The 15,400-nt window shown below is 42.5% G+C and overlaps 1 protein-coding gene across 3 annotated transcripts in view; it reads left to right on the top strand.

Moving 5' to 3' along the window:
• Window positions 1-15,400, top strand: part of LOC118358340 (glycerol-3-phosphate acyltransferase 4-like) — a 31,432-nt gene that overhangs the window by 5,974 nt on the left and 10,058 nt on the right. The window contains exons 1-5 of one of the 3 annotated variants that reach the window (XM_035736058.2): window positions 418-436; window positions 2,264-2,333; window positions 2,436-2,736; window positions 10,551-10,625; window positions 10,741-10,830. In XM_035736058.2, the coding sequence (XP_035591951.1) occupies window positions 2,318-2,333; window positions 2,436-2,736; window positions 10,551-10,625; window positions 10,741-10,830 (482 nt within the window). In that variant the 5' untranslated portion in view covers window positions 418-436; window positions 2,264-2,317. Of the gene's footprint in view, window positions 1-417; window positions 437-2,263; window positions 2,334-2,435; window positions 2,737-9,248; window positions 10,626-10,708; window positions 10,831-15,400 lie in introns of those variants that run through there. The other 2 variants (XM_035736057.1, XM_035736060.2) reach the window with 2 other exon arrangements.

The following is a 15,400-nucleotide window of genomic DNA, read 5'->3' as shown; positions in this document are numbered from 1 at the left end:
CTCCTGTCCACAAGTGGTCAGTCTTGTAAATGTCCAGTTTACCTATCCTGTCAGAGTAATGTTGTGAAGTTGATCAGGTGAACCTTAACTGCTGTCAAGGTCTGTTGCCTAGTAAAGCCTTTTTGAATGTGAACACAGTCTATACACTTTTTTTTGTTGCTAGGTGCCCTGCTCTACTTCCATTAGCCATTTGGCTCAAATAACTGTATTGGAGTGTAATGTATGTGTAAGATGGATGCTTGAGCAGATTGGAATGTTCTGGCAGCAGAATTCTGCTCCTCTTCGCCCTGTCAGTGAACATCAGGATCCTATAAAGATGTGATGTGTTGTGTGAACTTGCACCCAGCTCAGTGCCTGAGGTTGAAGTAAAAGTTTGAGAACAGTGGATCCCCTCCCTCTTCCTCCTCTCCTCCCTGCTCTGCCTGTTGTTGCTAAGGTATGTGCAACACTGTCTATTTCCAGCCTCATACTTTAGTGTTTGTCTAGGTGTGCAGACACAGTATGGACATCTGCACTTCATTCAGCTTAGGTGAGCATGGTCTTTTAGGCCTACATAAAACGGACAATTACTAAAAAAAATAGAGAACCAATCATTCTAATGATTTCCATGGGGACAGACTCCTCTCATAATCGCTAGCTGCCCTGGAATAGTAATATCAAACTAATAGCAAAATAACATATCAACCTAGTAGAATTAACTGCTTTATGTTATACTGTGTTTGTCTTGTGCAATATCGGCCTATTGGAAATGGCACTTGTTGATAACATGTCCGCAATTTACTGCACATCTTTATAAATTCAAGTGTTGTAGATCAAATATAATGGACATATCAATGTAGGCCTATCTGTAATTGTATTATCTAACCTGTCAAACTGCCTCATAATTCCCGTAATAAAGCATGAAGCTGTTTTGGTCATTTTATGTGAAATAAAGTAAAAATGGAAAGTCTATTATTTAGAATTTGATTATTGTCTGAAGGAGGTTGAGGCAGAATGTTTCTCTAGGAAGTAACGGGCTAACACCTGCAGGATCTTTTCTGGATCAAAAGGGGGTTTAGGTGGGCGTGGCAGGGGGTGTGGAAATTGGCGCTTGTGTAAATGTTTTTTTTTCTTCATTTTTGGCGGTGTCGAGAATTGTGTTCATTTCCTGCTATTCAAAACATTTCTCCATGGAGCTGAGACATTTTAGCAATTTCTAAGGTCATTTCCTGCAATTGTACATGTTCTGTCATGGAGCTCAGAGAATGTTTCCGTTTTAAAGCTTATTTCCTGAAATTCAAGTCATTTTTGCCTTGGCTAATGCTGTTCTTTTGCTCAAACATAACAAAATCAATACTGCTGAATTCAATGTTTTTGGAATTAAGTTCTCTGTGACTTTCTAGCTTTTATTAAAATGTTTCCAGTATTATACAGTAGGGGTTTTTCTTGAAAAAAAAAAAACTATTTTCTACATTTGTATAATAATAACACACGGAATCACGTAGTAAGCAAAAAAGTATTAAACAAATCAAAATATTTGAGATTCTTTAAAGTGGCCACCCATTGCCTTGATGGCAGCTTTGCCCACCGTGAAGCATGGCGGAGGTGTGATTGTATGGGGGTGCTTTGCTGGTGACACTGCCTGTGATTTTTATTTAGAATTCAAGGCACACTTAACAAGCATGACTACCACCGCATTCTGCAGTGAAATGCCATCCCATCTGGTTTGTGCTCAGTCCCACTATCATTTATTTTTCAACAAGACAATGACCCAACACACCACAGGCTGTGTAAGGGCTATTTGACCAAGGAGAGTGCTCCAGCAGTTGACTTGGCCTCCACAATAACCTGACCTCAACCCAATTGAGAGGGCTTGGGATGAGTTAGACTGCATAATGAAGGAAAAGCAGCCAACAAGTGCTCAGCATTTGTGGGAACTCCCTCAAGACTGTTGGAAAAGCATTCCAGGTGAAGCTGGTTGAGAGAATGCGAGCAGTGTGCAAAGCTGTCAAGGCAAAAGATGACTACTTTGAATAATCTCAAATATTTTGATTTGTTCAACACTTTTTGGGTTACTGCATGATTCCATATGTGTTATTTCATAGTTTTGATGTCTTCACTATTATTCTACAATGTAGAAAATAGTAAAATAAAGAAAAACCCTTCAATGAGTACGTGTCCAAACTTTTGACTGGTAGTGTATATATTTTTAACTACAGTTTGGACTTAAGCAACCCAAAATGACAGAAAAATCCCTGACCTGTCTACTTTACTTTTCTTGTAGTGGGCCACGCATAGAATTGAAAGAGGAGCCAAGGACAACAACCATCTCTTGTACATGCCCTACTCGAATGGTGAGTGATAGGCTGTGTGTTTTGAGTGTGTTCTGTGTTGTTGATGAGTTTGTCTGGTGTATAGGTGTTAACCATTTCCCATGTCTCCCTGGGGCATTGCAGCCATCATTGCCAAAGAGCCCACCTCCCTGGAGGAGGAGATTAATGAGATCCGGCGCCGTGGCAGTAACCGGGACCTGGACTCCGCTTCTGAGTTTGAGATGTCTGACATCTTCTACTTCTGCCGGCGAGGAGTAGAGAGCATCATGGACGACGAGGTGACCAAGAGGTTTTCTGCTGAGGAGCTGGAGTCATGGAACCTGCTGACCCGTAGCAACTATAACTTCCAGCACATCAGCCTGAGGCTGACGGTCCTGTGGGGGCTGGGGGTGGTGATCCGCTACGGCTTCCTGCTGCCTCTCAGGTAAGACAGGGTCCAGGTTAGCTCAAGGGATCAGATGGGGCGCTGGTTGGTTCAGTAATAGTACTCTCTGTTTTCTGACATGTGGAAACAAAGGTGTTTGACAGGCTAACATAAATCACTTCTCTATGTTTCTTCCTGAGAAGATAAAACAAACAAACATTTGGCCATAGGCAGTGCTCTAACTAATAAAAGTAAGGAACACAACATAGAACTTTAGAAACCAGAATTTTTATTTTTATCGATTGAGCTATACAGTAACCTATTGTATGGTGTTCATCCATAAAATGAATAATTCTTTCAAGGTTTATAAAAATGTCCATTCAATAGGTATTTGCTTCTGAAAAACAATCGTCCAAACCCCATGTCTCTACCATACAGTACGTTCCGAAAGTATTCAGACAGCTTGACTTTTTCCACATTTTCTTACCTTATTCTAAAATGTATTGAATCGTCTTTTCCCCCTCATTAATCTACACACAATAACCCATAAAAAGCAAAACCAAGTTTTTCAAAATTGTAGCAATGTATGAAAAATAAACTTATTTACTTAAGTATTCAGACCCTTTGCTATTAGACTTGACAGTTTGCTCAGGTGCATCCTGTTTCCATTGATCATCCTTAAGATGTTTCTACAACTTGATTTGGAGTCCACCTATGGTAAATTAAATTGATTGGACATGATTTGGATAGGCACACACCTGTCAATATAAGGTCCCACAGTTGACAGTGCATGTCAAAGCAAAAGCCAAACCATGAGGTAGAAGAAATTATCCATAGAGCTCAAAGACAGGATTATGTTGAGAAACAGATCTGGGGAAGGGTACCAAAAACTTCCTGCAGTGTTGAATGTCCCCAAGAACACAGTGGCCTCATCATTCTTGAATGGAAGAAGTCTTGGTGGTTCCAAACTCTTCCTAGAGCAGGCTGCCCAGCCAAACTGAGCAATCGGGGGTCAGGGAGGTGACCAAGAACCTGATGGTCACTCTGACAAAGCTCCAGAGTTCCTCTGTGGAGATGGTTGTCCTTCTGGAAGGTTCTCCCATCTTTGCAGCGCTTTAACAATCAGGCTAGGCGGAAGCCACTCCACAGTAAAAGGCACACGACAGCCCGCTTGGGAGTTTGACAAAAGGCAGCTAAATGACTCTGACCATGAAAAACAAGATTCTTTGGTCTGATGAAACCATGATTGAACTCATTGGCCTGAATGTCAAGCACAACTTCTGGAGGAAACCTTGCACCATCCCCATAACCATCTCCACGGTGAAGCATGGTGGTTGCAGCATCATGCTGTGGGGGTGTTCTTCAGTGGCAGTGACTGGGAAACTACTCAGGATCAAGGGAAAGATGAATGGAGCAAACTACAGAGATCCTTGATAAAAACCTGCTCCAGAACACTGGGACCTCAGACTGGGGTGACGGTTCACCTTCCAACAGGAGAATAACCCTAAGCAAACAGCCAAGACAACGCTTGAGTGGCTTCAGGATACGTCTCTGAATGTCCTTGAGTGGCCCAGCCAGAGCCCGGACTTGAACCCGGTCAAACATCTCTGGAGAGACCTGAAAATATCTGTGCAGCGATGCTCCCCTTCCAACCTGACAGAGCTTGAGAGGATCTGCAGAGAAGAATGGGAGAAATTCTCCAAATACAGGTGTGCCATGCTTGTAGCATCATACCCAAGATTCAAGGCTGTAATCGCTGCCAAAGGTGCTTCAACAAAGTACTGGGTAAATGGTCTAAATACTTATGTAAATGTGATATTTCAGTCTTTTTATACATTTGCAAAAATGTCAAACTCTTTTTGCTTTGTCATTATGAGGTTTGTGTTATTTATTTTAAAAATCAATTTTAGAATAAGGCTGTAACCTAACAAAATGTGGAAAAAGTCCGTCTGAATACTTCCGAATGCACTGTATATGATTCAAAAGTTAGACTATTTACTCTGAGAATTTAGCATTAACTTAACTCTGTGACACTGCTCCGTGACAACGGGACTGACTTTGAACATCAACTGACAACCTAACTGGCTGCCGGTTTGTGATCGACATGGGCTTTTTCTAAATGAAATCTGCAGAATGCAAAATAAGGACTAAATATATATTTATTTCCAAAGCTAACAGACTGAATTTTAATATCCACCCCCTGAAGATAGTATTCCTGTTTTCATATTGTATTTCTGATTCTTTCCCTTTAAATTGCCATAGAAACTCTCAATGTAGATTGATCGCCAAAGAAAGCTATGGATCTGGACATAAATATGACATGGGTATCAAGTTGATTTTAATTGGTCCAACCATCGGTTACCCACCCAAATGGTTCCACCTCCAAATGCTGGATAAACAGTAAAAAATTATCTGCAATTTTTTAAAATTGTGGCTGAGCTTTCAGTCAGTGGACCTTCATCAGAGCACCTCCCAAAGCCAAATATGAAAGAGATACAACCAAGAGCGACGAAAGTCTAAACTAGCAACGGTCAAAGCAATTTAAATTTCTTATTTCATCAACAATATCAAGTACAAGTATATTAAATTACAATATTGTAGAGAACAATGATTAATTTCTTGATTTATAAAGACAGGGAAATAACTGTTTTGAGATTCATTTCATAGCATCCTCTGGAATTGCCCCTTTCTCTACATTCTAGAGTCAAAAGTTATACATTGAAGAATCTCAAATATAAAATATATTATTCTACAAAGTATCCACCCTTTGCCTTGACGACAGCTTTGCACACTCTTGGCATTCTCTCAACCAGCTTCATGGGGCAGTCACCTGGAATGCATTTCAATTATCTAATCTAGGGTAGGGGGCAGCATTGGGAATTTTGGATGAAAAGCATGCCCAAATTAAACTGCCTGCTACTCGGCCATAAAAGCTAGAATATGCATATGGTTAGTAGATTTGGATAGACAACACCCTGAAGTTTCTAAAACTGTTTGAATGATGTATGTGAGTATAACAGAACTCATATGGCAGGCAAAGACCTGAAAAACAATCAAAACAGGAAGTGGGAAATCTGAGGTTTGTAGTTTTTCAACTCTTTGCCATTCCAATATACAGTGTAAATGGGGTCATATTGCACTTCCTAAGGCCTCCACTAGATGTCAACCGTCTTTAGAACCTTGTTTGATGCTTCTACTGTAAAGGAGGGGGGAATGGGTCAGTGGTCTGGCAGAGAGGCATGAGCTGGCAACGCGCGTTCACGTGATGGTTAGCTTGCATTCCATCCATTGCAATTCTACAGACAAAGGAATTCTCTGGTTGGAACATTATTGAAGATTTATGTTAACATCCTAAAGATTGATTCTATACATAATTTGACATGTTTCTACGGACTATAAAGGAACTTCTTGACTTTTCGTCTGCACCTAGTGATCGCGCGTCATGAATTTGGATGACTGGGCTAAACGCGCTAACAAAAAGGAGGTATTTGGACAAATGATGGACATTATCGAACAAAACAAACATTTATTGTGGAACTGGGATTCCTGGGAGTGCATTCTGATGAAGATCATCAAAGGTAAGTGAATATTTATGCTATTTCTCACTAATGTTGACTACAGAGAGCTAATAATTATATGCATGTCAATCTCTCCTGGCTGAAAGTGGAGGAGATTGACTTCATCACTACTTTTATTTATGCGAGGTATTGACATGTTGAATGCACCGAGCTGTCTGTCTAAACTACTGGCACACAGCTCGGACACCCATGCATACTAGAGGTCGACCGATTTTTCATGTTTTCATAACAATCGGTAATTGAATGATGTCTGTGAGTATAACAGAACTCATATGGCAGGTAAAAACCTGAGAAAAATCCAACTAGGAAGTGGGAAATCTGAGATTTGTAGTTTTTCAACTCTTTGCCATTCCAATATACAGTGTAAATGGGGTCATATTGCACTTCCTAAGGCTTCCATTAGATGTCAACAGTCTTTAGAACTTTGTTTCAGGCTTTTACTATGAAGGGGGGGAGAATGAGAGGGGATTGTGCCAGGTGTCTGGCAGAGTGCCTGAGGCGCAGTCATGAGTTAGCTCTCATTCCATTGCTTTTCTACAGACATAGGAATTCTCTGGTTGGAACATTATTGAAGATTTATGATAAAAACATCCTAAAGATTGATTCTATACTTAGTTTGACAAGTTTCTACGACCTGTAATATAACTTTTTGAACTTTTCTTCCGACGTTCGTCTGGCCCTGAACGCGCAGATTTGTTTCCCGAACGCGCGTTTTGGATTTGTTTCCCGAACGCGCGTTTTGGATTTGTTTCCCGAACGCCCTAACAAAAAAAGCTATTTGGACATAAATGATGGACTTTATCGAACAAATCAAACATTTATTGTGGACCTGGGATTCCTGGGAGTGCATTCTGATGAAGATCATCAAAGGTAAGTGAATGTTTATAATGCTATTTCTGACTAATGTTGACTACACAATATGGCGGATATCTTTTTGGCTGCTTTGTTGTCTGAACGCTGTACTCAGAATATTGCATGGTTTGCTTTTTCTGTAATGTTTTTTTGAAATCTGACACAGCGGTTGGATTAAGGAGAAGTTTATCTCTAATTCCATGAATAACACCTGTATATTCATCAACATTTATGATGAGTATTTCTGTAAATTGATGTGGCTCTCTGCACAATCACTGCATGTTTTAGAACTACTGAACGTAACATGCCAATGTAAAAGGATTTTTTAAAATATAAATATGCACTTTAGCGAACAAAACATGTATTGTGTAACATGAAGTCCTATGAGTGTCATCTGATGAAGATCATCAAAGGTTAGTGATTTAAGTTTATTTCTATGTGCTTTTTGTGACTCCTCTCTTTGGCTGGAAAAGGGCTGTTTTTCTGTGACTTGGTGGTGACCTAACATCGTTTGTGGTGCTTTCGCTGTAAAACCTTTTTGAAATCAGACACTGTGGCTGGATTAACGAGAATTTTATCTTTACAATGGTGTAGAATACTTGGATGCTTGAGGAATTGTAATTATGAGATTTTTGTTGTTTTGAATTTGGCGCCCTGCACTTTCACTGTCTTGTGTCATATCATCCCGTTAACGCGATTGCAGCCCGAAGAGGTTATCCTTTTCACATGTGAGTTCCATATATCGCTAACGGTCGCCCCAGCGCGAGTTTTATGCACGTGATGTCAGAATGCACTCACTGTTCCAAAATGTGATTGTTACGGATACGTGTGTGTGTGTGTGTGTGTGTGTGTGTGTGTGTGTGTGTGTGTGTGTGTGTGTGTGTGTGTGTGTGTCCTGTGTTCTTTTCTCTCCTTCTCCGCTCACAGGTGAAAATCATCACTCCCCAATCAATCATCAATCAGAAGACACACCTCCTGTTTCCTACCCAATCACAGTTCCTTTCCCTTGGTTTAAAAACCCTGTCAGTTGTTTTCTCTAGAGCTCAATCTCTCTGTAAATGCCATGTCTGTAGGTCTCTGTGTTTCACTCTCTCTTTGTGTATTAACCTCTCTTTTGTTTGTGCACCTCCATAGCACTTTGTCATCACCTGTGAGTATTGTTTTTGGTTATAGTGTTTGTGTTTGATTGCTGGTGGGAAAAGGGGAAACCAAGACAAGTCGCCCATGGGCGTACACTACCCATAGGTAGACTTTGTTAGATACACTAGTTTGAACTGGGCGGACCACCCACTGTATTTTTGGTTAGTTAGCTGTTGTTAAAGTAGGCTAGTCTAGCTTAGGGGTGTTTTTGAATACTTATTGTTTCTTTCCTTGGGTCCAGCTCAGCCCCTTTTCCTGCTCCCCCCATTACCGTGTGTTTATAAATAAACCTAGAGTTTGACGGTAGATTTCAGTAGTCGTGGTTATTTCGTTCTCACTTTTACTTCGTCACAATTATAATTTGCATGAGTTATATTATGGGTCTGATTACCATCCCCCCCTAGACTGTCGGGCCAAAAGGGATTCGTAACAGTTACGCAACAGGACAGTTAACCCGCACTGCCCGCTAATTATCTATAGGCTGTTTTAACTTGTCAAATTTCTAATTATTTTCTAACACGAGTTTGAATTGAGATGTGTTCTGCCTCATTAATTCACAGTAGTAGTCAATTTCAGTGATGTGAACAACTTATGTTTGAGACTTTACTGAGTCAGACTTCACTCTTCGAGGAGAGCCCTTCCGCATTTTCCCCACATATCAAGTATGCCGACATTTGTGCAGTCCTGCACAATCTGGATTGTTTTTTTTGATTGGCGCTCGCATTGTTGTTTTCCTTACAAATAATAACTTTGGATATGTGTGCGTTCCAATCAAAATGTGTTATTTTCTGTATACCATGTCATTTCTACTGTATCATCATACAGTATTGTATGTAAACTCAGCAAAAAATAAACGTTCTCTCACTGTCAACTGCGTTTATTTTCAGCAAACTTGTGTGAATATTTGTATGAACACAAGATTCAACAACTGAGACAAACTGAACAAGTTCCACAGACATGTGACTAACAGAAGTGGAATAATGTGTCCCTGAACAAGGGGGGTTAAAGTAAGTCACTATCTGGTGTGGCCACCAGCTGCATTAAGTACTGACTGCAGTGCATCTTCTCCTTATGGACCACACCAGATTTGCCAGTTCTTGCTGTGAGATTTTACCCCACTCTTCCACCAAGGCACTTGCATGTTCCTGGACATTTCTGAGAGGAATGGCCCTAGCCCTCACACTCCGATCCAACAGGTCCCAGACGTGCGCAATGGGATTGAGATCCGGGCTCTTCACTGGCCATGGCAGAACACTGACATTCCTGTCTAGCAGGAAATCACGCACAGAACGAACAGTATGGCTGGTGGCATTGTCATGCTGGAGGGTCATGTCAGGATGAGCCTGCAGGAAGGGTACCACAAGGGAGGAGGATGTCTTCCCTGTAACGCACATAGTTGAGAATGCCTGCAATGACAACAAACTAAGTCCAATGCTGTGTAACCGCGCCCCAGACCATGCTGTAAATCGGGCAGTTGTTGTCGCCATCCTGTACCTGTTCCGCAGGTGTGATGTTCGGATGTACCGATCCTGTGCAGGTGTTGTTACACGTGGACTGCCACTGCGAGGACGATCATGCTGTCCATCCAACATTCCTAAGGCATGTTCACGCAGATGAGTTGGGACCCTGGGCATCTTTCTTTTGGTGTTTTTCAGTCAGCAGAAAGGCCTCTTTTAGTGTCCTAAGTTTTCATAACCGTGACCTTAATTGCCTACTGTCTGTAAGCTGTTAGTGTCTTAACGACCGTTCCAAAGGTGCATGTTCATCAATTGTTTATAGTTCATTGAACAAGCATGGGAAACTGTGTTTAATAAACCCACAGTGAGCTAATTTAGGTCAGTGGTCTGAGTCTGTTAGCCTCATTCACCTCCTGACATACACACACCTTTCCTCACGTGATGTGGAGTTAACGAGCTTTGATAAATCTAAATCTGCACCTCCTTTATCCAGATTTGTGTGTAGTGGGGATTCACCTGGATTAGACCTGCTGCCTCTGTCTGCCTGCATGCCCGCCAGCCAGGGAAAGTGGAGACAGACTCGGTGTAGGATAACATGGCTCTTATTAATGAAAGTTTCAAAAAAGTTTCAACGTTACGCAACGTAATTTCGTATCCAGAGTAATCCATGTCCACTTGGCATTTATCATTAGGGAGAGTGAAAGCATTGCCACAACTGTCTGTTAAAGACCCTTTGAAAATGTCTTATGTTGTGTGATATGCACATGAGCTCAAACACAGAAATCATATGATTAGAATGGGCTGTACTGAGCTGTGTTTGACTGGAGCTCTGTGTGTTCTCTGACAGGGTAACTCTTGCCTTCACCGGGGTGGGTCTTCTCGTCGTTCTCACATCCATCATCGGGTTTCTTCCAAATGGGAGGTAAGGATTTCTCATTGTAACACTTTCCTTCTACCTGAGTCGTAACATAGTAATTACGGTAGTAACAACATTGGTGTTGCCAGGTACCAAGCTGTTTCCTGTCTTCTTCCTGAAGGATGAAGAACTTCCTCAGTGAGCAGGTGCATCTGATGTGTTACCGTATCTGTGTCAGAGCGCTCACTGCCATCATCACCTACCACGACAGGTAAGCAGCAACCACTAGGCATACACATGGAAAGCATGTTGATGCATCTGGCCGTGATTGGGAGTCCCATAGGGCGGCGCACAATTGGTCCAGCATTGTCCGGGCCGTCATTGTAAATAGGAACTGACTTGCCTAGTTATATCAAGGTTACACACATACCACACTGACCAAAAGTTTTACCCCCTTTTTCTCCCCAATTTCGTGGTATCCAATTGTTAGTAGCTACTATCTTGTCTCATCGCTACAACTCCCGTACGGGCTCGGGAGAGACAAAGGTCGAAAGTCATACGTCCTCCAATACACAACCCAACCAAGCCGCCCTGCTAATACTTACACACAAGGATTCCTAAATCATTGCTAAGAATAATGAAAATTACTCAGTTTCTACTGTTCATTGTTATCAGGCTGGTTGTATTGGTGCTAGCTAGCTACCCCAGAAATTGCGGTTGAACAAATGATGCTTTATTACCAACGCGGTATTGTAAACACATCGTTCGTGGCCGGTGTTTGCAGACTTTTTTTTGTGCAGCTTTGACAGTGCTACTGTATTTTTTTTTTTGACATGCAAATACCCAAACAGCGTTCCACAGTATGTATGTCGTGAAGCTAATAGCAGTGACACTATTACTGTGTAACTCCGGTAGGGCAACATCTGAAAAATAGTGCAGTTGGTAGTGTGTACTGGTGCTCGACCAGTTTGCGAAAGCCAACATCACCCACAATAGAGAACGGCTGATTGTCAAGGGCAATGAATTCCATTATCTTGGTGTTTTAATGGATTTTGCCTTTTGAGTTGTCTCGCTGAAATGTTCTTACACTTTCAAATGACTGCTCAACTTGTTGACCGCTCAAGCCACACAGCAGACATTGTGCGGGCTAGGTTAGGAATGCTGTGTTGCACGTGTAGTGTAACATTTTACGTGGCGTTATTACGTCATGTAGGTATGCATGTTAGCTTTGACATCGGTTTTTAACATCGACGTAAAACTAGACATCGGGCCGACACCGATGTTGGCATTTTTAGCTAATATCGGCTGATTCCGATATGTTCACCGAATTTATATCGTACATCCCTAGTTAGTGCAAAAAGGTAAAATGCAGATGGTAAACTGGACTAACTATTTAGCCATCTTATGGCTTGGGGGTAGTAGCTATTCAGGGTCCTATTGGTTCCAGACCTGGTGTATCGATACCACTTTCTGTGCGGTAGCAGAGAAGTCTATGACTTGGGTGGCTGGAGTCTTTGACAATTTTTAGGTCCTTCCTCTGACACTGCCTGATACATATAGAGGTCCTGGATGGCAGGGAGCTCGGCCTTAGTGATTTACTGGGCTGTAGGCACTACACTCTGTAGCGCGGTCGGATGCAAAGCAGCAGTTGCCATACCAAGCGGTGATGCAGCTAGTCAAGATGCTCTCAATGGTGCAGCTGTAGAACTTTGAGGATCTAAGGGCCCATGCCAAATCTTTTCAGCCTCCTGATGAGGAAGAGGCATTGTTGTGCCCTCTTCATGACGGTGTTGGTGTGTGTGGACCATGATAGATCCTGAGTGATGTGGACACCGAGGAACTTGAAGCTCTCGACCCACTCTGCTATACCCACTGTCAATGTGAATGGGTGCATGCTTGGCCCTCCATTTCCTGTAGTCCACGATCAGCTCCTTTGTCTTGCTGAGGGAGAGGTCATTGTTCTGGCAGCACACTGCCAGATCTCTGATCTCCTCCCTATAGGCTCTCATTGTCGTCGGTGATCAGGCCTGTGTTGTCGGAAAATGTAATGATGGTGTTGGAGTCGTGCGCAGCCACACAATCGTGGTTGAACAGGGAGTACAGGATGGGACTAGGCACGTACCCCTGAGGGTCCAGCGTGGTGGACTTGTTGTTGCCTACTCTCACCACCTCAGGGCGGCATGTCAGGAGGTCCAGGATCCAGTTGTGGAGGGAGTTGTCCAGTCCCAGGGTCCTTAGCTTAGTGCCCTCCAAGCTCATCACTATAGTGTTGAAAGCTGAGCTTTAGTCAAAAACGGAATTCTCACATAGGTGGCAAAGAGCAGTATGGAGTGCAATAGTGTCATCTGTGGATCTGTTGGGTTGGTATTGGAGTGGGTTCAGGGTGGCTAGGATGATGGTGTTGATGTGAGCCATGACCAGCCTTTCAAAGCATTTCATGGCGACAGATGTGAGTGGTCCAGGGCAATAGTCATTTAGACAAGTTACCATGGCGTTCTTTGGCACAGGGACTATGGTTGTCTGCTTGGGACATGTTGGTATGACAGACTAGGTCAGGGAGCAGTAGAAAATGTCAGTGAAGACACTTGCCAGCTGGTCAGCGCATGCTCTGAGTAGGCGTCCTGGTAATCCGTCTGGCCTTGTGAATTATACCTGTTTAAAGGTCTTACTCACATCCACTACTGCGAGCGTGATCACACAGTCATCCGGAACAGCTGGCGCTCTCATGCATGGTTCAGTGCTGCTTGCCTCAAAGCAAACAGAAGGCATTTAGCTCTTCTGTTAGGCTTGAGTCATTGGGCAACTCACGGCTGGGTTCCCCTTTGTAATCCGTGATAGTTTGCAAGCCCTGCCACATCCAACGAGCGTCAGAGCCGGAGTAGTAGGATTTGATCATAGTCCTGTATTGTTGCTTTGCCCGTTTGGTGATTTGAACAAGGCAATCACATTTAATCTAGGTCTGGGGTAGACTACCCTGAGAGGAACCCAGCACAAACTGTTGCCACGGACTTTACCAGGCTAGGTGTCACTAAAGGCACTAGCGCCAGAGAAACATCAGAAAAGCCTTCATTGTTTGGGCATTAAAAACCCGATGTTCCCACCCGGTGAAAATCTGTTAATTAAATAAATCCCACTTCTGCATCTGCTGTCAAAGGTAACAGTGAGCAGCAGTGTTTGTCAGACCATGAGACATCCCGAAAATTGGTCTTCTCACAAAATTGTCTGTGATGTCCGAACAGTTTGGCCTATAAACTATTATGACCCCTCTATGGAAAGACTCCCGAACGGTCAAAATAAATAATGGAAGTATAGTGCATTCAGACCCCTTGATTTTTTTTCACCCATATTTTTTTACAGCCTTATTCTGAGATTGATTGATGTGGGGGGAAAAAAATATTTTGTCTACACACTATACTGCATAATGACAAAACAAGAACAGGTTGATATTTTTGCTCATTTATATAAAAAAAATGAAGTATTCAGACCTCTTACTTAGCACTTTGTTGAAGCACATTTGGCAGCGATTACAGCCTGCAAGCTTGACACACCTGTATTTGGGGAGTTTCTCCCATTCTTCTCTGCAGATCCTCTCAAGATATCAGGTTGGATGGAGAGCGTTGCTGCACAGCTATTTTGAGGTCTCTCCAGAGATGTTTGATTGGGTTCAAGTCCGGGCTCTGTCTGGGCCACTCGGGGACATTGAGACTTGTCTCGAAGCCACTCCTGTTTTGTCTTGGCTGTGTGCTTTGGGTCATTGTTCTGTTGGAAGGTGAACCTTGGCCCCAGTCTGAGAACATTCGCCACAATCTGCTCCATAGCGCTCAGGACTTCGTTAAGGATCTCTTTGCGCCGTTCATCTTTCCCTTGATCCTGAGTTGTTTCCCAGTCCCTGCCGCTGAAAAACATCCCCACAGCATGATGCATGCTTCACCGTTGGGATGGTGCCAGGTTTCCTCCAGACGTGACACCTGACATTTAGCTCAGAGTTCAGGGGACTCCAATTCAGGGACTCCCAAGTTGTAGAAATATCTCAAGGATGATCAATGGAAACAGGATCCGCCTGAGCTCAATTTCAAGTCTCCTAGCAAAGGGACTAATACTTATGTAAATAAGGTATTTCTGTCTTTTTTATAAAATTTGCTAAATTCTAAACCTGTTTTCATCATCGTTATGGGGTATTGTTTGTCAATTTAAATATTTTCTCAATCAATTTTAGAATAAGGCTATAACTTAACAATGTGGACATAGTTGTGGCCAAACGTTTGCTGCCTCAGTTTGTATGATGGCAATTTGCATATACTCCAGAATGTTATGACATGAATTGCAATTAATTGCAAAGTCCCCCTTTGCCATGCAAATGACCTGAATCCCCCAAAAACATTTCCACTGCATTTCAGCCTTGCCACAAAAGGACCAGCTGACATCATGTCAGTGATTCTCTCGTTAACACAGGTGTGAGTGTTGACAAGGCTGGAGATCACTCTTTCATGCTGTTTGAGTTCGAATGTATTTATTTTGTTATTTTTTTAACCTTTATTTAACTATGACGGCCTAGGAACAGTGGGTAGAACGACAGATTTGTACCTTGTCTGCTCGGGGATTTGAACTTGCAACCTTTCGGTTAATAGTCCAACGCTCTAACCACTAGGCTACCCAGACTGGAAGCTTGAAAAGGAGGGTGGTGCTTGGAATCATTGTTCTTCCTCTATCAAGCATGGTTACCTATAAGGAAATATGTGCTGTCATCATTGCTTTGCACAAAAAGGGCTTCACAGATATTGCTGCCAGTAAGATTGCACCTGAATCAACCATTTAACGCATCAAGAACTTCAAGGATAGCG

The sequence above is a fragment of the Oncorhynchus keta genome, chromosome 25, assembly GCF_023373465.1.
Source record: "Oncorhynchus keta strain PuntledgeMale-10-30-2019 chromosome 25, Oket_V2, whole genome shotgun sequence".
Taxonomy (NCBI): Eukaryota; Metazoa; Chordata; class Actinopteri; order Salmoniformes; family Salmonidae; genus Oncorhynchus; species Oncorhynchus keta.
The sequence above is the reverse complement of the archived record's forward strand: the minus strand, read 5'-3'. Positions and strand labels throughout refer to the sequence as shown.